The sequence below is a fragment of the Rhinolophus sinicus genome, chromosome 5 (assembly GCF_057876585.1).
Source record: "Rhinolophus sinicus isolate RSI-liver-muscle chromosome 5, RSI-T2T, whole genome shotgun sequence".
NCBI lineage: Eukaryota > Metazoa > Chordata > Mammalia > Chiroptera > Rhinolophidae > Rhinolophus > Rhinolophus sinicus.
In genome coordinates, this window is record NC_142505.1 from 95,874,895 (window position 1) to 95,899,123 (window position 24,229).

Consider the following 24,229-nt stretch of genomic DNA (forward strand, 5'->3'; position numbering starts at 1 on the left):
ATAAAGCAAACAAACCCCCATGCAGAGGCCTTAACGTCCAAAGAGACTCATGACTGTCTAGTACTTCTTTCTCCTTCCCTTATTTCTCATGCTGCTTTATTAGGTATCCGACTAATGAGTTCGACTGATCCTGTCATTCAACATGGACACTTACATGATTTCTTAAATAACAATATTAGCAGTAACTCATTGGTCATGCATGTGGTGAAATGGAGGAAGAAAGCAAGCAGTGTGAACAGAAACAGGATTTAAAACTGAAATACACACATATACATACAAGGTCAAGTGAAAGAGCCACAAGACCAAGGCAGCTCGGTGTTCACCGCCGGCCACGGTTCTTACCTGTGTAAATGAATCTTCCCGGAGTTCCTTTGCAGAACTGTTTGGATTTGTAGGACAATGTGACTTCTACGACCCCAGGGATGTGCCGCGGAGGGGTCTGCACACGGATGGCATGAGGAGTAATCAACTAGGGGAAACATTTGGGGGGGAAATGGTCATTGCAATATGTAAAGGACTCATTTTGCAGCTGTCCTATCAGCTCTCAATAAACAACGCTTTAAAACACATAGTTAACCTGTCAATGTTTAAATACAATCTTGGTGGAACCTGTATGAAAGACACTGACAACAATATTTACCAGTGCTCCGAGCACAGCCATAACAACTTTATCAGAGTTTTCCTCCATGGCAGGCACTCTGCTTCCTGGTTTGAAGAGTGAACCTGGCCTAATGAAATGATTTATCTATTACAGGATATCCTTTGGAAAATCTCTGTCTGAAGCAGACGCCCCACTCAGAGCTGAGCTCTGCCATGCCTCTGCAGAAGCTGGTGGGCCTGGTGTTTGAACTGAGCCCTTAAACATGTGGAAAACACAGAGGTAGGAAATCACTGGGCCAGGGCACCCTGATTAGCTGCAGAGCACATGTATGAAATGCCCCTGAAGACCACTTGGTACATTAACTACCAGAGGCACAATCAAAGGGCTTTAAAGGGGAAACCAAAGAACCTGCCTCCCTGGAATAGCTTATGGGTCTGGCAAGAACTAAGGACTGTCCGTAAAAGGGAAATGGAGAGTTGGGGAGGGGGCTGCAGAATGATCAATGGTCCATTATACGACATCACGCGCACACTGAGAAAGTTCATTTCTGAACCCTGTTGGCAATCAGATCACACTGCAGAGCAGAATTTATTTTTTATTACTCTTATCTTTGTTTATATGACTAAAATGTTATTAATGGCCATAAAACTGGCATTATCTGGTTCTTTGAAAAATTCAGCCCTGGTATTTGACTGGTTGACCTCTGACGGTGCTGGATTCTACATGTTCTCTCTCTCTATGGTGCCTGCAGTTGACCACTGGTTGACTCCTTTTAGATTCACTTAGCTCAGTATTTGTGGTACTGAGTCAGTATACAAGGGTTTATCACTTGAGTGTGTACTAACTCATGTGTGTGCTGTTCTTATAGGTATAACTTAGAAAAGGGTTGTGTTTTAATGGACAAGCCAGGCCCAGTTCAAATGTTTTGCCCAGAGAATCACAGGTGACACAAGTGACATCATGAGAATCAAGGTAATACCCATGAACGCCAACCCCTGGGTCCTCCCTTGGTAAACTGTCGTAGCACAAGTGTCTTGAGGAAAAGAATGTGAGAAAGTTGATACAGCTAAAGTCCACAAGTAATTTTTTTCCAATGCTTTCTTGAAACATAAAAAGGCTATCTGCATAAAAATCATTTTAACTTAGTAGTTAGACATGCCCATCTTCTTCCACAGAATGGGTGGAGCTTCAGCTTATTTGCTGGAGCCACACAAAAGATGCTTCAGTAAAACCATGCATATGAGGAATCCCTGGAGACAGTTCATTGCCATGGCTGAGAGTTTTGGAGGCCTACGGGTTTGCCCACAGAAGCACAAAAAATAAGCAACGTATATGTAATTTAACTTAGCCTTGATAAATCAAGATCATCATTTGGAATACCCCTTATATCTTGCTGCAATATAGAAAAACCCTCAGTGACTACTGGGGCATAAAAGGCTGTTTTCCCTTATACCAAATGGCCCCCGATAGCTATTGTTTTTAAATCAGTTCTATTTTATTTAGTTTCTTTTGCACCTTCTAATCTGTAAGCATCGGAATCAGGAAACCAAGTTTACTATAGTACAGAGAATAGGAGAAGGAAAGAGGCTCTGAAGGGCAGTAAAAGATGATCTTCCCAAATCAAGTGCATATTTAATCTGAACTGCTCAGACAGAGCTGTTGCAATGTTGGGAATTAACACTCGTTGAGGTCCCAGGAGGGATCGCCTACATTCCTGAGGATGTTACATGCAAACACTAATTTGGTAAGAACAATGGCTTGTATTATTACTCCTTTTTTTTTTTTTTCTTTTGAGATGTGAAAACAGAATCTTAAAATGGTTGCTTGTATAAGACCATCCTCCTTAGAGCAAAAAGTGCCACTGATACAGTTAAAAAAAAAATGACAAGGAAAAATATTTACTATCTAATCATAGCGAAGAAATTGTTCATAGGAAAACTTTTTAAAGGTAGTAACTCAGATTTTTCAGATCCAAAGACTGTGTGTGTGTTTTTTCCTATCCCCACGCTATGTCCATTTTTCGTTTACTGCCTGGTCCTTGGCTGTGCTTTTGATGGGGGAAGTCGCCATATTGCTGTGTTTCAAATAGGTGGTATGCTTGAATTTAAGAATTATTTTGGATGTACGGTAACAGTAATTCACAATAATACTTAGGGGAACTTTCAGCCAGTTAGAAAATGTTTCACCTGCCCTCCTTTTTCTCAGGGGAAATAAATTTTAAAAGATGGAAGTATATTAGTAAATAAATGAGTGAAGATGTCTTTTTAAGTATAAGGCCTTATTCCCTATGAGTTGCTACACGGAGGAGTAAAATTCATGGCCTTTATGAATTGATTAGATATGACTGCAATGAAACTATTGACTTGAGAGTGGGGTGATGGCAGAAAGCATTAGGCTCAGAAAACTGAAACAATTTTTCATTTACAATTTCATTTTCAATTCTAGTCAATCACCCTAACTAAAGCAGAGATTTCTTCTTGAAATCACTACCCTTCGCAAATGAGGCCGACTATGAATCATCATTAGAGAATGTATTCGTTGATGTTTTTCTTGCTGTGGATGTTAGTCTGGGAACAGTCTCTGGCATTGACACATGATATTGATGGCTTCCAGAGGAAACACATTTTATCTAACTTCTATCAATTTGAAAGCATAGGCTTATATACTAATCACTCAAAGAATCATAGAATTTATTGCTTGAAGGAATGCTAGTTATCGTTTAAAACTAACACTCTCATTTTAACACCTAAGGACACAAAAGTTCATAAAAGTCTAATGGTTTCAAAAATTGACCCAACACCTTAGGGGAAGATACAAAGGGTCTCTATCTGAAAGTCTAGAACCCAAGATCGATGCCACCGCACCCCCAATCCTGGGATAAATACCCCACATAATTCCAACCTGGTTAAACTGAGGTAGCCATTCTAAGCAACAAAAGGAGGAAAGGCTCTAGTAAATCTAAATTAATATCCATCATTGGAATACCACTTTCTCAGTTTTGCCTCATCTGTATACCATCCATATAATTATGTCCTTATTACTTTAAAAATTGATTACCTTTTTGTTTAAACAATTTTTAAAGGAAACTGTCTATCACTACTGTAACTAGAACACTAGCATCCCCTGTCAAAATAAGAAGGTTTTATATAGATGGTAATCTTAAAGTTAATATGATGTTGTTAAATTCTAACGAGATAATGTTGACAGCCTGAAGGAGTTTCCTGAAAACAGAGATTTGTTAGTGGTAGATATTACAGACTTATTGCCCCCACTGAGACTTTCTTCTTTCACATGAATCAGAAGGATTAAAGGAGCAACAGAAGGAGAATGACTTTCTCGCTATGTGATTCAGTTCTACTTATTCTCTGTGTCGAATCCAAAATGTGTCTCCTGTACAACCAGGGACACGTGCCCTATACTACTGTTCAAAGTGATTAGGGAACAGATTCACTCTTTGACTTAACTTCCTTAAATTACTAACCAAATGAGTTGAGATAAAAATAAATATTCTTTTGAAACTCGGTAGCATCTGACACTACTTTCTCCCACCTTGGAAGTCTCCACTATTTTCAGTTCTGTGACGCTGAATGTAAGACCTACGACTTGCAATGTGGCTAAGGGCTACCAAAGCACTTTCACGTTCACTACTTTTTAAAATCATCCTTATGAGATATGTATTCCAGATGAGAGAAACTGACCGGCAAGTTAACCAAAATTATTTGAAACACTAGGAAGGAAACCAGTATCTTATGCCTGTAAATAAGTGTTTTTCAGACCTCTTCTCTTATTCATTGGTTCCTGTCTTCCTCATTTGCCAACTTTTCCTTTCCACCAAATTGTTAATTGTAGAAATTTCACAAGTTTTACTACATATTTTCTTCTATTATTTGTCTAACATTTCTTGAGTTCATTGGCTCAACCACCTCAGCCAAATTCACTTCCAAATCTACCCCTGTAGCTTGGATCTCTTTGGCCGAGCACCAAAATTTTATCAGCAACAGAGTAACAGAATCTCCAAACATGTCTAATGGCCACCTCAGTCTCAATAGGACCCAAGCTAAACTGATCATCTTACTAGCAATGCATTTCTTGCTCCTGTGCTCCCTCTCTCAGTTGAGGGAATGCTATCCTTTGAATCACCAAAAATAGACAACTTGTGATAATCTGTATTCCTTTTCCCTTCAGTTTATCTTTTAGTCGTGTCGATTTCCCCCCCACTGAACTCCACCAGCTCTTTGCTTCTCCACTTTCTCCTATTCAGATTGCCACCATTTCTCCCTCAGACTATTACAATATTACCTTCTAAATGTTCTCCCTTTACTTCGACTTTCTCTGCCAGAATTGTCTTCTTCAAATACACCTCATCATGTCATTCCTTGACGCAAAACCTCAACTGGCCCCTTTGCATACAGTAAAGTATATTCCAAACTCCTTGGCATAATATCCAGGATGCTCCCAGATCTGACAGCCAATCTCCCTTTCTAGTCAAACTTCCCACTTGCCTGTTAACATTCTGGAGAGTAGAGCACGTGGCTACATAAAAGCGCCATACCCCGGCCTGACATCTTGGCCTTGTTCATGCCCTTCCTTGCCTAAGCATTCCCCTGCTCATAGTCCACTTCTTCTTCAAGAACTTGATCACGTGATCTCTCTTCCAAAAGTTCTCCCTAACTCTTAACAGTCAGCGTTACCTGCACCTGGGTAAGAATTTATATAATTACGGTATTTATACTATAACACTTAGCATCCTGTTTTCCTTGTGCCACAAAGACTTTCCTACAATCTTTCTCCCGTTAGACAGTCCCTGAGATCAGGTGACAGCATCTAATTGATATGTGTATGTCCTCTAAAGTATTTAACTTTACACACAAGCCTTACATACAGGATATTTCCAAAATACTTCTGGAATGCTTACATAAATTAGGTCAGAATGCTACTAGATGTTTCACTCCATTAGATGGAGCAATCCCTATTCATAAGAACCCACTGCTCCTAACCTGATAATATTTAACTCGCATTCTCTAAGTGTCTCTTAAAATTAATTATCCAATGGGCCCAGCACTCAGGTCCCTGCATGAGACCACTACTCAAATTTCATCTAAGTAGTAAAAAAGAAGAGGATGTCTAAACAAGTCTGTGACTCCAGTGAGATGGGATAAGATGAAATAAAAATAAAAGAGGTTAAGAAAGTAATACTAACAAAATAGCCCACAAAAGATCAATGCTAAATGTTGACAGTGTTTATTTCTGGACGGATGTGATTCGTCTTCTCTCTCACTTTCTTCCACCTATGTGTGTATATTTGTGTGTTTATTTGTGTGTGTGTGTGTGTGTGTGTGTGTGTGTGCACTTGCACAGGAAATAAGAATCACATAAATGATTCTGGAATAAATAAATTCATACATTTGTAGGTATTACTTTTATTATGAAAAATATTACTAAAGATCAAAAGTAGAATAACATTAGTTTTGTGTAATATGTATTGCATGTGATTATATAGGAAGTAGATATATATTTGCACGAAAGAAAGACTAAAAGGAAAATTGTCAAAGTGTCAAGAGAAGTTACCACTGGATGGTAAAGTTACTATGGTAAAGTGTATTTTCCTCTGCTTACCTCTCTGAGTTCTCTAACTTCTCAAACACAAAAATCAGAAGAAATCATTGTTAAAATCAGAAGAGATCATTGCTAAGTGTGGCATTACAACGAAAGAAGCACTCATGGGCTCTGCAAGTCCCCAGGAGAGGCTGCCAGCGCACGAAGGACACGCCGGCTGAGGTAATCATGTTCCCTCAGAGCTGCCTGTATGAGCATTTTCTCTTCTCCAGAGTCAGAGCACAAGAGAGGAGTCCTGCGGTGGTCGCCCAGGTGGGGCACTCTCACGGTGGCCTCTGGATACAAAGGGAAGCTGCTGTGGCTGTGACAGAGATGGAGCCCAGACACGGGGGTGGTGGAAGGGAACTGTTCTCCACAGAAGTGCAAGACAAAGAGGAATTCTCATGGATGCACAGAAGTTGGGAGAGAGGGGGTGCGTGGATGCAAACCTCCAAAGAGGCAGTCTACAAAGTGCGGAAGCCTGGAAGAGTGGCTTGGGACAGGATGCTCTCCAAACGGTTGTTATCAAAGCCTCTCGCAGTATCAAAAGTAAGCCCTGTACGGTAGGGAAGTGCGAGTACCTAGTATTTTAAAATACATGTGAATAGAGAAAGGTAGAATTCTGGGGGAAAGGGCAAGTCTTGGGAACTACTTTCCTCTCTGAGACCCAATAGCACTTATTGTCTGTATCACTAGCTCACACTAAACGGACGGTGGTGATGACCTCGATGGTGACTTCTGCAGCACTGACCTTTCTCTGACTTTTAACTATGTGCCAAGTACTATACGAAGCTCCTTCGGTGTCTTCTGTCCTGTAGTATCAGGGGCAGGTGTGGGCATTAGCTGGCTCACAGATGAGAAAAATTAGTTTCAGGAAAATGAAGAAATATGATCAAGGGGCCAATCAAAAGTGGCAAGCCTGCCCTAGTGACCACCATTATACAACCAAGGTATCTGTGGTGCCCCTCTGCGCTACGGTGTACTGTTTCCCCACGATTGTTGGTACGTGTACTCCCCAACCAGTGGGTTCTCAGAGTCTCCAGCACCCTCAAAGCTTCTGGGAATATAATAGACACTCACATTGGTGAAAAGCTAGCTGAGAATTATTTCCCAGCAAAATAAAACAAACAAACAAACAAACAAAAAAACATTCCAAGATAAGTCTTTATGCATATTTTCCAACCAATGGGTCTATATGAAATAAATGCAAATTGAAGTTCCAAGCCACAAAGCCAAAAAAAATTGGGATTACTAGAAAGCACATCAGTCATTTTCCACTAGCCGTAGAATTTAATATTTTAGCCATATTCACTTTCAACGTTAAAACGTTTGTTTTTTTTTGTTTTTCTTTTTTAAAAAAGCCCAAAATAAGCAAAATAAATAAAGGGGTAAAAGGAAAGAAAGGTTTCTTTTCTGGAAAAATAATTAACACTTATGACCAGAAAAAGCCTAAGGTGAACTCTGGTACAGTGAATTTTAGGTGTCATCCGTCCAAGCGACTGGGTTCTAAGGATCGCCGGTCCGTTCGCCCATTGTCACCTTCTGTGCCTCAGTTTACTCATCGCATACTGCACTGGCCTATCTACTCCATGGCAGGACTTATAATAACGTTAAATATGCTTTGTGTTTGGGTAGAGCTTCTCTAGGGATCCTAAAGCACTTTCCAGATTAATTTTTTAATTTATGTATTAATAATTCTCACAGCATTCTCCCTCCTCCTCAATTAGGATAATAATATCCATCTCTTTTGAGATAGGCAGGGGGTGTTGAGTGATGGACATGAAGCAAACACTTAAATAAGGAAACTGTAACATAAAAGCATAATTAAAGCTTCAAAACCAAATCGTGTAAGGATTTTTAAAGACACTACAGTAGTTGTGACCAAACAAGCAAATTTATATTTCCTCCGCTCTGGAACATTCATCTCTCTATACTTAAAGATGGCATTTAAAAAATATTATTTTCTGGAGTTCCCAAAGGAAGTTGAAATATGAAAAGAGTATATTCACGGTAACTGCACTGGCAGAACCTCCATATTATCTCTCTATTCCCTTGAAGTGGATACAACATAAATCAGGGAATGCCAGCTCTTCTGAGGTCCTCAGTGTATTTTGGTTTGTTCCCTAATCAGAGTTCTCTGGGTTTCCTAACACAGATTTTTTTCATTCCCAAGAACTGCCAGTCTCAAAGGCAGTATATGATTTCTCAGGGAACGTGAGAGAAAGCCAGTGGAGGCATTTACTGTTTCCCAAACATTCTGGTTTCCTTTTGTCCTTTCAACAAAATAACTTTAAACCAATGTTTAGCAAAATATGTTGGGTCACATGAATTCCCAAAGATAAACTTTATGTATGAATGTCAGAGGAGACTTTTGAAACTAAAGTCTCAGAAAATGAGTTAAATGGGGGATTGGAACCCTAGCTTTTGAATGAGTCAGCAGTATTTCTTAACACTGTCTGAAATTTCTCTTATGTAGACACAGACAGAGATACAGAGTGGAGAGACATAGATATGTTTTCCTGTCTGTCATCTGCGTCCCAGAACTAGAATATAAGGCCCATGAGGATACAAAGTTTGTCTTGCTTGACTTCTCTATGATGCTTCCAGTTTTACTAGTGCCTGGGAACTAGTAAGCATTCAATTAATACTTGGACACTGAATCAATGCTGTGACGCCATTAACTACCAATAATAATTCGGATAAAGATTCAATATAAAGTCCCTGATTAATCTACAAAGAAAGAAAAAATAATCAATATCACCCCATTAAAAAATCCTGTTACTAAAGAAAAATAAATAAGTCTTTTTTATTGTGTCTCCACAAACGTCCTAGTATCCTCAGGAAGCATTCGCAAAAATATACGGCCTGGTTCTTCTGACAAAGAAACTAACTAGGACCCTAAATCAATACAGTAAGTTGTACAAAACAAAACAGCAACAAGATCACCTTTCAAAATAACAAATTTGTGAGGGAAAAAAAGGCTAAAACAAGTATATTAGACTCCAACTACCTTTGGTTTTGTGGGTTGATTTATTTATTTATTTTTCGGTAACTTATGTTTTAAATAAACTTTCTCCAGCTCTCTTCCCAGGATGTAAACCTTGAGCCAATTGGGCACCATTAAAGACTGGATCCCATCCTGACCAGCTGGGTGAGTTCCTGAGGTCCAGAGTATTCCAGAAGGGGAGGACTGGACACTAGCAGTACCAGCCCCTGTGGTTTGAAACTGCACAATGAACTCTTTCTCAAGGCTTGTTTTTCTAACTGCAGTCGAGAAGGAACATCACTGCCTACATGGGCCTGCCTTAGGGGCCTGTGCTCCTGGTTGTTTGCTGGAAAATTTAAACTATAAAAGCAAAAGCAAAGCTGGACGCATTGATGGAAGAGGCTGAGTGTCTGTTATCAGAGTTGCGGGTTTGCAGGGCAGAGTCTTAGCCTATGGAATTAGGGAAAGAAAATTTAAGAGCCAAAAGACTGATAGGGTCTTTTAAAGCTCTTTAAGGAAAGCATATCAAGGCTATATGATACTAAACAGAGACTCATTCTAACAGTTTTTGTGGTTTAGTTCATATTTGCATAGTGTGTACATTGATATTTGCACATATATAAGGTAAATCCTCATCCAACATGTCCCTTCAGGAAGGGAGTGCTCCAGAAAACCAAAGTCAAACCCCTTTTAATGCTGTGCCACTCTATCTGCTTTTCCCGGAAGTCTTTCATGGACGCATTACACACATCCCACTGTTTTACAGAGAACAGACCGAATATAATTGCCATCTCTCTCTCGATGACTCAGGGACACTGTCATTACGAACAGTCATTAATGGGCTGCACAGTAATATAGTTCTGCGTCTGCTTTTTAGGTTTTCCATTTCTACCCTTGACATTAAGCTGTCACTTCTGCTGTCACTGAGCCTGCTTCTAACAATCTGCCTAGTTTGCTCCTTCTAATTTGCTATGACCTGGGAACACAGATAACATAGTTTGGTAAAAACTACTGTTCTGGTGCCCCAAAGTCTGTTATTTGATATATTTAGTTTTTCTTTTTCCTTCCTTCTGGTTTCATGCTGAATTTTGGCGAGTTGAGCTTATTGTAACACTCTTCTCTGGATAAATGAGGTTTTACTGCGTTGTTATCAGATGATTAAGAGATGGCTCTGGAGTCAGACAGATTTTTCGGTTCAAGTCCAAGCTTTGCAAATTACCAGCTGTGGACCTTAGGAAAGTCATTCAACCTCTCTGGCCTTCAGTTTCATTACCTGGGAAGGAAGGTAGGCTAGGGAGAGGGGGCTAGCTATCTAATGAGCATTATTAGAAGGATTGATACAATGCCTGTAATGAGTTTAGGAGAAGGTCTCATTAGTATCAATCACTTAAAAAGTGTTACTTTTATTACTACTTAATCCTGACCATAACCAACAGATTTACACTAAGGTCTTTATGTGCATCTTCATTGCACAATACATACATCTAAATATACACCACCTAACCACACATGCATTAACAAAAACTTAACTGCAATCTATCTGTGTGGTACTGACACTTTGGGGCATCATGGAATACAACAGTTGCTAATAAGGAGCATTTGAGAGAATGAATGAATGAATGAATGAATGAATGAATGAATGAATGAATGAAGTTGTGTTGCTCAACAGTATTTTGTATCAATTTGTATAAATCAATGCCTCTGATGTGCAAGGCTCTGTGCCAGACACTGTAGGAGACCAAACTGAATTGCACATGGATCCTGCCTCTGAGGGACAGAGCATCCATCCCCTGAAATAACAATAAAGAATCAAAGTTATAAGGAACATAATAAGGTGGAGATAAGGCCATGCAGGAATTTAAAAAGAAAACATTCAATCCTTGGAGGTGTGAGGAAAGATTTCACAGACAAATGTGGTATTAATATTTTACTGGATCTTAAAGGACAGAAAGACTGGGCATGGAAAGGAGGGAAAAGCTTTGTGGGAGGAGGAATGGCATAAGCAAGACAAGAGTGCAGAGGCAAAAACTTCACTATGGGTATAAGGAACAGGATAAGTTAAGATGGATAATGAGCAAGGATGTTGAAAAGGGCAGAGCCTTAAGGGGGAGTGCTCGAATCCCAAACTAAGGTGTCATGGCTTTAAAAAAGAGGAACCCAGTCAGGTTGTAGAAGGAGGGAGGCTTTAGTTCAGATCATCTGGGAACCATTCCAGCAATTAGCACTGAGCACACATATGAAATTAACACAGCACTATACAGGTGTCCGTTTTCTTCATAAAAGTCACATGATGGCAGCCAGGTGTGAATTCTGTCTTTGCTCCATGTTAAAATTAGAAGTGCATCACACTTCTGTGGTTTCCATTTTCAAGTTATAGGCACATGCGTGTACCTCCTGAATGCATTGTAAACAACTAGCTGAAAATGTCATCCTAAAGTCATTTTTGGCTATCCCATAATTATCGACATAGAGGATAAATTTCAAATGCCCAAGTCATTAAAAATAAAAATATTGACTAAAGCGTTTTTAGGAATAAGGTGAGCATGGTTGTAACTACATAACTATATTAAAAAAGGCTATTAGACTATTTTTAATCTTTTTTTTTAATATGCTGGCTCATTTGGCTCATTTAGAAATGATTCCTCATAAAAATAACTTGGGCTTGAAAGGTGTTTTTCAAAGGCATATTCAAAGTTTAATGTAGCTGATTCAGACGGCTCTTTTTATTCTATACAAATAAAGTTTATAATTTTGCGTTAAGTATCTTCCCCTTAATATGTGATCAATAAATACAGGTTTACTATAGACTTGGTAACACATTTAGGCAAAAGGAAGCAACTACGAAATTATTTTAAACCCTGTATTTAATCAACTTTGAGTTAAATTTATACACGTAAACCTCAATATCGGTAAAATAAATGACATAGCTTTTATATTATACCATATTTATATTATAAAATTTTGAAAGAGATGATATTTGAGATACCATCTTTTTCCACCTTTCTTAATTTCCTTTTGGACTTTAGTGGAATTGTGTTTCTCATATAAATGTAGTACAGACAACAGTTGTTAGTGTCTCAAGGCCATCATATATAAAATTTGGGAGCGTTTGGTAAACATATGGAATTATGTGAAGAGACTATGGAAATTTCATGAGAAAACCTGATACAAGAGGAAGCTGGCAGGGGGGGGGGGGGGCAGGGATGCGGGAGTGGGAGTGAGATGGGTGTCAGGAGACCTGGGCTGTAATCCCTGTACTGAGGAGCTAATGCATGCCCAGCACAAGTCATTGCATGGCTCTGGAACCTCTTTATCCTCACTTCCAAAATAAAACAGCTGCACTTGATGACTGCAGAGGTTCCTCAAAGCCCTCCCACTTTTGTGACTCTACATGTGGCTCAGTAAAAATCAAGGCTGGACAAAAAGACGTGGGAAACTCGCAGCGAGAACACGTGTGAGTTGTAGCTATTTGTTCATTCGTTCATTCATTCATGTCACAGAAGAGCAAATACTACTTTTTGTTTACAATTCTTCCTCTGTACTGTGTATACAAATAAGAATGGGAAGTAGAGATACATGGGAAGAAGGGGGGGAATCAAGAACTGCATTTAAAACCTCATTTTCCCACTTTTGGACCCAAGCAGGAAAATTGCTTCTCAGCCTCCAAACTGCCGTTTACCGAACTATATTCATCCATAGGTCTCCCTCCCCTGGCTTCCTTTGACTTCTCCCTATCTCTAGGAATGTAGTTGAAGAAAACATCCAAATGGATGAAAATGGCAATATGTACCCCCATATGTGGCTAACTGCTTCACACAGTGATAAAACTTGGGCTTCTCCCATCTGAGCTAAGTGGGCCCAGCAAACTTTCAATATAGCTGTCCTACAAAATCCCATGGCATCCAAAGGTGCGCTAACTAAAACTAGATGTGAAATATGACAGAAATTCTATTTGGAGTCTTGCAGCCTTAAAGAATAATGGCTCTAAATTTTCCTGGTCTCATCTGAATAACACTCTGCAAATATTTCAGATGATTCTCTCACATCTATGCCAGTCCAATCACTTCATGATTGAATTTCATGATTTGATTTCATTGACATGAAATCCAAATGCACTTCAGCCATCACCAATAAATCTTTCTGTGAGGTGAGCCCTGAAAACAGGTTCCGGGATCACAAAAGTTTGGGACATGCCGTGTACTACATTTTAGGTATCCACAGTGCATGTCAATATCTCCAAAGCTCTGTGAAGTCCTACACCAAGGACTAGTCAAATTTATTTGACTCAGTATTTCCCAAGAAAACCCTGGTCCCTCATGTTCTATGGAGTACCTATTGATAGCCCAAAGAACTGGTATGCAGTATTCCTGGAACTACCTGGAAGATGAATTAGAGCAACATTGGGGTATACTTGTAAGTCTCAGGTTTATGTCAGATACTAGAATCTTAAGTGCAGAGGGTAAAAATATTGACTAAAAACATATCAATAGCGAGATCCAATTTTGTAGCAAATGAAAGGGTTTTGATGACGTGCAAAGAATCCTTTTGCAAATAAACATGATATTTATATATTGCAAGTGTATTCAAAAAGTAAAGAACAATAGTGGAAGAAGCAACTTTCTACCTGTCATCACACCCTCCTTCTTACTTTGGGGGGATTCTCAAGGGAGTCAACTCTAGATAAGAGGAATTACTAGAATTGTAGCTGATTTCAAAGAGGATTTGGCCTAAGCTCCTTATCTTCAGATGGGGAAACTGAGGCCCAGTGACCAACACTGACTAAAATCTAGCTCCTCTGATTGAGCATTGGAAGGACTCAAATTAATATCCAGGTCTCCTAACTGGCTCTGTGCCCACTGCTACCCCATGTAATCTAAACCTTTGCTCAGATGACTGTCGTCTGCAGTTCCATCCGCCCTCTGCTCCTCGCCAATTCACCACTGTACTTTCTTTACAAAAAGCTTAAATACGTGAAGCTGTATAAATTCTCTCAGAAATTTCAATGATCAAATAAAAGGATTGTGAGGGTCTAAAATGCATAGCACAGAGATCCATTTGTACATAACAGGAGCTTGACTGGTTATTTGAACAGTCTACTTCTGACTACACCACTCTCTCTCTGCCTTCGAGAACATTGCCTCGAATTTTCAACTGCAGATTTAAGACTGGATTATATAAATATATTATGTAACTCTCTAAGTTGCTTCATGGGAGCAAGTTGTTTTTCCAAATAAAACATCAGATTCCACAAAGCCTAACTAATCACCCATAGTACCTATCCCAGTGTGAGACATCCAGCAAGCAAGCCAACCAGTATTCAGTGTTTAGAAATTAGAGGAATTCAGAAGGAGATACAAAAATAACGATTAGCTCTACAAACCAGTAGCAGGAGCCCCTCCCTCCTCCAAATCACAGGTTGGTGGAAGAGCAAAAACAACCAAGTATATCTCTGGTAAAGAAATAACTTAACTCACATTAAAAATAAGCACACGTCAACCCAGTTGGTTTTCCTGGGTTTATATGTAAAACTCTACAGACTTCTACAAAGTCTTTTGGGGTAAGGCAGGATAAGCACAAGAGTACCAATAAAATAAATCGCTTTTTTAAAAGAGGGAAAGGAGAAAGGACAAGAAACAATGAAGGAAGAGTAACAAAGATGGTGAACCAAATTCATAAGAAAAACCATGTGGTTCACCCCAAACGTGGGAACTTGCGGGAGGCAGCCCTGACTTAGGAGCAATGGAGGGCCACCTTTCTTTTCCCCAACCCTCAGAGGACAATCAGTGAGCTAAACTGAACCACTCATTTGCAAAAGATTGGTTGGTATGGGGAAGATGAGGATAAATGAAGCCAGCCCTATTTTCTCTGGCTCTTTTTGAAATTCTTTAGTTGAAAATAGAGTCCAAATAATAGCATCAGCTGCTAATCTAAATGTTGTCTGCCTGTCCCGGCCCATCAGCCTGCTTCCACAGTGCTTTGGGCTACAGAATGAGAAAATGGAGAAGAGATCAAAGTTTATTTAAAATTAGAAGTACTAGATTTTAGAGGTGGCATAACCTCGAGACCATGTGGCTGACGGGGGCAAGGACTTCGGATAGACAGAGGTCTTACTCTAACGATGAGGTCCAAACAGGTTAACTGTCTTGCCTCAAGTCATGTACGTAGATGAAAGAAGAGGTGGTCTTCTGCCCCCAACATAAGGCATGTATCCTTCATAAGAATGATATCGTCTTACAAGCCAGTGGTTCCAACTATAAACCTATACAACTAGAAAATGGAGGGATTACCCTAAGCTGCATGATTCTCTATATGCCAAAGCTACCATACTTTAGAAGTTGATAGCAACTGTCCAGGTACCCCCAGCACAAGGCATTAATGGCAGTGGTGGGCATTACACCCTAGTCGGATGCCGTAAAACACTTGAGTAAAATTTCGGCGTAGGCTAAATCGTGGAGGGTTAGTAAGGGGAGCCATGGAGTTGGACTGTCTGGGTTCAAATCCCATGTCCGCCATTTGACAACTAACAGCTTATTTAACTTTCCTAAGCCTCAATTTCCTCATCAGTAAAATGAGAACATGGTATACAGATCTGACAAAACCTGCATGAGCGCCATCTCCAGTACTTATCCCAGTGCCTGCCAGGAACTAAGCGCTCAATGAATGTTGGCTAACGTTAGTCCCAGTCGGCATTTGTCTAGAGCTTTTCATAAATATCTTCTCTTACATATTTGCAATATTAAGTTCTCATTCTACCCAATCGAAGAGTAGAGAAAGGGTCCCAAAACTGGGTGAGACTTGTTGCCCCTACCAAAATAAACGGCACCTATGTAATTTTATTTAATTAAAAAAAACAACCACAGCTACTGTTTCCACTATTGTTATTACTGCTACTTCCGCTGTACCATCTGGATCACTATGCATGTTTTTTGTTGCTTTTTTTCTCTCCTCTTCCTGTTCTTTCCTCTCTCAGGATTCCATTTGCTTTCTCATTAACCTCGGCTTTTATTTCCTTTGTAAAAGTGTACATTACACTTCAAATTCCATCTCTAGCACTATCGGGCTGTGTGATGTTGGGCAGGTTTCTTAACCTCTCTGACACCCAGTTTATTCACATGTAAACGAGAATAATAATAAAAGTAACAGGGGTATCCTGAGGATTAAATAATACCCATAAAGAGTCTATACATAATAAATCCTTAGGAAGTTTGAGCTATTTCTCAATTTCTGACCATTATGCAGTGGATTTTCGGATTTGGAGCAGTACTAAATTCTCTCCCTACAGTAAAAGTGAGAAAAACAAAATCATATCTGTCAAATTGTCTATATGAAAAATCTAAATATATAAATAGAATATTACCAAACAAGTCCACCTCTGTGAAGTTCATTTTTCTGAATGTCAGGGTTATCATGATGGTAACAGCCCAAATTAAACTCTTCCATCAAGACACCCAACTGCTAATGCTGCAAAGGATTTATATCTGCTCAATCACTTGAGGAAAGTACGTTGTAGGTTTCCACCAGGAAAGGGTCATATTTGATTTATGACACAGCCACAAATGAGAACAGTTTGGAAGAAGTGGGTGGTCAAAGGAGATGCATTCCTCAATCTCACCTCCTAGTTGGACACACCCAGATCCATTGTGGGGGCTTCTGGTACATTTGAGGCAGTGACGGGGGCGTGGGGGGGTTGGGGGGGCGGAAGATGGAGGACGAGGGGCAAAGGTATTGCCGTAATGGGTTTCCCTTTATATGACCTGCATCTATTTTGTTATATGGAAACAGGTTTGTTAAAGCAATTTGAATAAATCTAAGTTAGAATTTAACCTCCCTTGTTTACAAAAGAGGGCAAGAAAGTGGGGAAACTGAGAAGAAACGGGAACTTTGACTAGGAACAAAGTGGGGGTACATATTAATGAGTTCCTGATGGGACGATGTCCTTATTGCACATCCATTGTAGCTCACGTGGGCTAAGACTGGCACAAGGCTTTAAAGGAAGCTTCAGACTAACCCACCTTCTATCAGAGGATCAGTAAGACTTACTGCCAATTCTGGGCCCCAGTGCTAAGACCTTACATTGATTGCAATGACATGGAGTAAGAAGTCCATTTTATATTTATTCTTCCCCTCTCTCAATTTCCATGATAAAAAAAAAAAAAAAAAAAAAAAAAACAGAATGAAGGATAGAAATGGGATGAAAATACAGCCCACAGGACCTGTGCTTGTGAAAACGGCTATCTTCGGCAGAGATGAAGACCCCCTGGTTGGCAGCAAAATACACCCTATATGTGATGCTTCTAGTTTTACAACCCAATGGTTCCAACAAAGAATGGGGTGCAGTCAGCAGGGGGAGCTCAGTTCACTTTTCATGCCTGGGATGTCCCAACTTGGACAACAATTAGTCCGGTGGACTGAGAAGCCCATCCCTGATTCAGCTTGACCGAACCTTTGATTCCCTGGCCAAGTACGTACCGCTTTTTGGCTGCATGGAAAATACAATGGCAGAGACAGCATGGGCTTGCCAGGGGCTTGTCTGAGTGGTTATTGGCAGTGAAAAGTGCATATAGAGGGCTTAAAAAGAAGGGCAGGCTTTGCTTTGGAAAGATAAACATGTTCAATGATCACAGGCTTAACTCTGCTTATCTCTATGGTCCCTCTAAAGAGAAAACACAAATAAAATATCTAGATGGACTCCACAGTGGTGTCATGGGAGGACAACTAGAAATGGGCATTCAAAATCGGAGTTCCAGTTCTGCTACTGACTTCTTTGGTGGCCACATACATATCACTTTCACTCCTTGGGCTCTGGGTGGCTGCTTTCACATTACGTAACTACGTATCTCTAAGCCTCAGTATCCTTACCAAGAAAAGATAGATGCTAAGAGTGTGTACCTCGTGGTGTAGAGAGAAGACTGAGACGGTCTGTGTTAAGAGCCCCGCCCATTGCCTAGCCTGTACTAAGTCTCCAGGTTTACAGTTCAGATGACGACTTGGAAAGAAGGTGGGATGAATGGGGTCTATGATACCTTGTAGCCCTAACATTGTTTTTCTTCTTAACTTTGGTGAGGAAAACAGAAGCTCCCAGGGCATGCTGGCTAAGAAATCTAGGCTCAGCATTTAGAAAGGAAAGGCCACTTTGCCATGGCGTCTGTGAGATGGAGATGTTTACATTTTCTAATCTTGAGCTAACTTGATGATGGCCAGTTCAGTCAAATACAGGTTAAAATAGTGATCACGGTGCTTGGGAAGCACTGCACAAGTAGAACATAGTCATTTTCATACGGCTGCAGTCACATGCTGAGACACCTGAGACCGGTAAATTCCTAGAGCTGGAAAAAGCCCTGGGTTCCTCATGGTTTCCCTGACAATTCACTCCATGTCTCATGAAGTGTCATTGAATAAGTCAAGAACCACCCACGCCTACTGTCATTTGAGTGGTGTTCCTTGAAGATGGGCCTCCAATAGACTCCATCTACGAATATTTGCAGATTACTACCTTGCTAGAGTTTGAAGAAGGCTTTTGCTATCTCTTTTGTGACTCTGCATCTCCATTCCAAGTCCCAATATACTGTAGGACCTCCACAGCATGGCAAACCCAACAGGACAAATGACCAAACAAAAACTCTCCCTAGGGGCCAGAGCATGGAAGCCATTCCAGCAGAAAGTGCCTCCTCCTTGTAAACCCAACCCATCTTTCCTAGTTTCCCAGAGCTCTGTAGAGTGGTGCTGGCCCACCCAGAGTGGCACCACTAAATTCTATGTACTCTATTAGAAATTCAAGTGTAGACAGTATCCTCCACTAGACCAAGCTATTAGATATGAATGTTCAGACAACACCTACCTCACTCCAGACCAGCATGGTACCGAATATGACCTGTAACCCATCAAAGAAATTGTCCCCTATGATGATCACAGTCGCGCCTCCCGTCGTCCATCCTTCACTCGGGCTGATGGCTTTGATACAGGGAGTAGCTGCTTTTCAACACACATGAAAAAGAGAAGGAGTCTGCTGTTAGAACCAAACTTTAATGATGGAAGACTTGAGAAAAAGAAAAAAAAAATCTTTCATCTTTTCACTAACAGAAAGTCCCTCAAGACCTTAGCATTTCCTAGCCACATGAGGACCTGAAACCTAAGGGTGCAATTTCAGTTTGTAAAAGCATTATTTTCACTCTTTCTGTTGAGATACATATATGTTACCCATATTGTTCTCAAACCTGAAATCTCATGAAATAAAACATAGATGCAAAATTTAATTTATGAAATGCTAAAGGTTACAAAAAATGAAACATGGGTGACTTTTTGGAACACACTGGAAACCTTAAATATATCTCCTGAAAAACAAAGCCCCTAGATTTTGAGATAAACATTTCTGTCCAATGGGAAGCAAGAAAGAGTGGAGGCACGGGCAGGAAATTATTCTTGCACCATGCCTTCTGTCTGTAACACTAACGTAGAACATTCCTCATTAAGGAATGTTCATTAAGATTTAAGATAAAATTTTAAAAATCATTAAGATTTTCTTCATTAAATGTCATGGATCTCATTTTATAGATGCACAGAATGCAGGTCACTCGGGGTGAATTATGTAACCAAATAGCTGAGTCAGGGCTGAACCACAGAGAGTCCCATGACCTTTGCTTTGTTGTCATTCCCAGGCATAAAACCGTAGAACTGATTTTTTCAAAATTTCATATCTCTTCTTTTTCCATTATAAATGGCCCTTGGAGAAGGGAAATAATCTGCAAATACTGTAATTCCAAACAGACTGGAGGGTGGTTTGCTTGATGAGCATGGTGTACTTTCAACACAATTGTGGGGCATAAATGTAATTGTAGGATTATGTTTTTGGAATCTCTCAGAGGGCACCTTCCTTCCACTGAGGATTTTTAACTCCACAATGCCATGCTACTTTTCTCGTGATTACTTTCATGAACAGGAACAAAGCAAAATTCTAAAGCAAGGAATGAATCGTGCGAAGAGAGAAAATGAGACCCTCCTCTTTAATAAAAAGTTTATTAAGTATCCAAGACTGACGTTCCAAGTATTGAAGCCAATGAGAGCACGAGTTAATTTTAACGGGGAAAAAAACTGGCAAAAAAATTATTGGACTTTGTCAAATTTGGCAAAATGTCATGCTTTAACTTTTGCAAGAAGAAAAGAAAATATTAAGCCCAGCCCAGTGGGACCATGGCTCACGTGCCATCACACAAACAAGTAGAATGGGTTTGATTTTGACTCAAATTAATCTTATAAAATTGCACAGAGAAATTAGGAAATATCCAAACTAAACATTTCATGTTGGCTGAACTCACTGAAATGCATTTACAACTAAAACTGGGTAGTTCAGATGCCTTTTCTCTCCTCCACTTTCTCCCAAAAACAAAAGAATTAATCAAGAAAATGTAAATGATTCATGACTTGAAAATTCTTGTCCAATTTTTAACCCACATAAAGGTTGTGATCAAAGTTCCACAGGCATAGGACTTTTTCTTACACAAAATTTTTCTTTAAAAGCAAAAAGATTTTAAATGCATGATCCAGTACTCCCAAACCAATGGCAGAACATGATGTATGATTTCAAGCAATTTATAAGAGAAATAAACTACATTTAACGACTCTGTATAATTCTTGAAATAAAACCAGTTTGGAAACATTCCGGTTAATGTCTTAAAATCTTAATTCTTAATTCCTAGCTCAGTCTATTTAGTTGCAAGAGTGGAATAGCAAAGGTGCTGCCATATCCCTGGGTACTTCTGAGGAGAACAGGATATTGGATTAACTGAATTGGTCTTGAAAGAGTCCTGCCTGATGGCAAAGTATGGAACCCAGTGGTATCGTTAAACACCCACCCTGTGATTACCCTCAAACCACAAAATAGTCTTGGTGTTTATGTCTGTATTATCTTGGGGATTTCTTTTAATTTTTTAAATTTTATTTCTTTTAACCACACAAGTGTACTTCTTTAGATAAGTGTGGTCTCCTCCGGGCTTTCTCATCACTGCAGAGAAGGAAGTAGAAGAGTGTGTGGGTGTATCTTTGAGAGACTCTCCTACAGCAAAGATGTTATAACTGCATAGCCAAGACCTGCTGGTTTTAGACTTGGCCCCCTCCCTCTTCATTCCATTTGTTATTTGTAGGATACAGAAGGTACCCTACAAGTGTGTGTGTGTGTGTGTGTGTGTGTGTGTGTGTGTGTGCTTTCAAACATTTCCTAAGGAAAATGACATTTTCAGATTTTGTGAGCAATGGTGCAGGAACAAAGCTACATGGCAACTAATCAGAAGAAAAAAAAGAGCATCAAGCTTCCAGAGAACTTAAAGAGGAGACAACATATAAAACTATCTTCTTAGTTTTTTTGGAGGGAAAAAAAAAGCATTGAAGGAGTACTCCAGGAAAAGAGTGGCACACCTCTCCATCCATCCTACTTCTGTACTCAATACCATCCATGATCCCTGCTTAAGAGACTACATGCCATTCTTAGAACAGGTAAGTCATGCAGCCCTTTCTAAGTTTAGCTCTCAGTGGGTTGTAAAGGTGCTTCTCTACACCTGTATGTCATAGAAGCCTTGAGAGGAAGCGCTATAGTACTTCCCCACGGGGAAGTTTGGAAAATATGGAAAGGAATCATGGGCTGTCCCACTGAGAGAGAGGAGTAGGGAAGGGATGGCACTGGCACTTAGTACGTGGGAGTCAAGAATGCTAAGTATCTAACAATGCATGGGCTAGACCCCCAATATGAAGAACTCTAAAATGTCCATAGTACAAGTTAGAAACCACTGTTCCTAGCTAAAGGAGTCAGGCCCAAGAGCAGTTGTTAACAACTCACAAATCCATACACGCCAAGTCAAAAAATGCAAACGAATAAAGCAGCTAGCTCAGGGTATCAGAACAAGCATGAAATGGATGGCCACTGACACTCAGAATTGAGGAAGCAATGGAAAAATGACAGGATGCTGGGGAATTGCAGAATATGTGCCCCAGCTAAAGATGCTAGCTGCTGCTCAGCTCCAGCTGTTGGTTACTCTACATAAACGAAGGTTCACTGTGGTCTGGTCTTGTCATCTTTTAGACGAAGACTGGAACCTGAATTTTTATGTGAAATTTCCCAATCTTCAAATGTTGGCAACTCATTCAATATATATATTTTTTTAATGTGTTGGCTAAACCAAATATTTATGGGTAGATTTAACTCACAGAGTTACCCTAGTCACAAACAAACATGCCAGACTAAAAACAGCCCAGGAAATATTTACCACTATGCCCAAAACTACAGGTACCCAAATGGTCACAGCAGTACTGCCAGGAAAATATCCAAGAGTCTTGGTGCCCCCAATAAGAGAGTGGTTAAATAAATTATGGTACATCCGTACTATAGAACATTAGGCGCGTCATTAGAATGGATGAAAAAAAAATTCTATCAACAAACATGGGAAGATGTCAAAATACATTAGTAAAAAAGCAATTTATAGTCTAGAGAATAGTGTGACCCTGTTTATTTAAAAAATGACATATATGAGCCTGTATGTGCATAAGTGTGTGTGAGTGGTTACACATGAACAGGTATGACAAGCAAAGGTCTGGAAGGATGTGTACCAACTGTTCTCAGTGGGTCCATATGAAAAATGAATGTGACTAGAGTAGGGTTGATAGAGAAAGGAGAGTATTAAATTTTACTCTGTAGCTATCTGTAGGGTTTGAATTTTTTCCATGAGCACATATTAAGGTAATACATTATAATAATAAAAAAATAAGTAACAGCAGATCACTTAGCTCTGTGAGAGCCAAAGGTGCTTTTTAAAGCAAATTGATATTAAAAAGCCTGACTTTGCTGAGTAACAGACCCTGAGCCTCTCCGTCCCTCTTCTTTTGAGGTAAGTTTTCTCTGAGAGCTCAGACAACATCTGAAATAGCCAAAGACTTGTTTTTCTTTCACTCAGGATCCAGAGAAGTCCAGAGGGACAACAAGGAGAGATAGTTTTCAATATAGTCATAGTGGAAGTATCCAGGGGAATTTGAAGGTGGAAAGATTTATTATAAAAGAATTCAATCCAGCCCGAGAGTGTAATGATCAATACAATTCTATCTCCAAGAAACTATTTTGAAATGGGAGAAGGGAGGGGGGTTGAACACAAAACCACTTTTACCAGCCAAATCTTGATTTCATTAATAGAATATTCTCTCTTCCTTACCAATGAATTTTCACATTCTAGGTATCCGCAAGGACACCAAGCCAGTTCCTGGTTGTAAACCTCATTAAAAATAAAAGTTTGGGGTATTTTTATGTTTGCCTCTTTTTTTTCTATTTTTTTTATTTTTACTTCTCCCCCCACCCCCAACAGCCACCAAAGTCGAGATTTTCCTTCCTTCAAACTATGACAAAGACGTGATTACCCTACCACAGTTTAGCATAATGGCTCTGAAATGCTCCTGGCACATTGCAGAGTTAAAGTGGAAATTATTAGGTAGCTCTTCTTTGTTATAATAATGATCACTCCACAAATAAAAGCTCTTCTCCCAAAGGTACTGCAAGGCACGAAATGCTAATCTGAAGATGGTGTGCGCGCTTTTATTAAATATTACTATGCCCTGTCTGTTTGAGGGTGTCTCTGCTCTGATTGTTTCACGAGCGCCATGCTAATGTCATTCCCATCTTGCTAACAGCAGGCGCACATTTTAGCGTTTGTATGAGAGTTGATCAAAGGCCACGTGCTGAGGGAATTGCTGAGAAAACACGGACAAGCGATAAAAATCTAACAGATTAATTGGTTTAAATTTCATTTCAGGGTGTTGAACTTTGGCTCGGGACTCTAATACGACACTGTGAGTCGGGGCCTAATTACCAGATTTCCAATTTGCTTCTGAACAATGGTTGTGGGGAGGAAAAGAGAGGGAAGAATGAGGGGGGTTGAGGGGCGGGAAGAAATGGTTCAGCCTCCAGTACATATTTAACAACTAATGTTCTGTGTGCAGACAACTGCACCAGGGGACACTGATGTCACCTGCTGTACCTCCCGAGTGCTTCCATTTCCTCCCAACAGCCACGGAAG

At 39.9% G+C, this 24,229-nt stretch overlaps 1 protein-coding gene across 8 annotated transcripts in view; it reads right to left on the reverse strand.

The window, feature by feature from the left end:
• EBF1 (EBF transcription factor 1) overlaps positions 1 to 24,229 on the reverse strand; it is a 375,520-nt gene that overhangs the window by 76,591 nt on the left and 274,700 nt on the right. For 4 of the 8 annotated variants that reach the window (XM_019740498.3, XM_019740518.3, XM_019740480.3 and 1 more), the window contains exons 9-10: positions 19,021 to 19,154; positions 343 to 469 (exon numbers count right to left, since the gene is read on the reverse strand). In XM_019740498.3, the coding sequence (XP_019596057.1) occupies positions 343 to 469; positions 19,021 to 19,154 (261 nt within the window). The remainder of the gene's footprint in view (positions 1 to 342; positions 470 to 19,020; positions 19,155 to 24,229) is intronic. The other 4 variants (XM_019740508.3, XM_019740527.3, XM_019740489.3 and 1 more) reach the window with 1 other exon arrangement.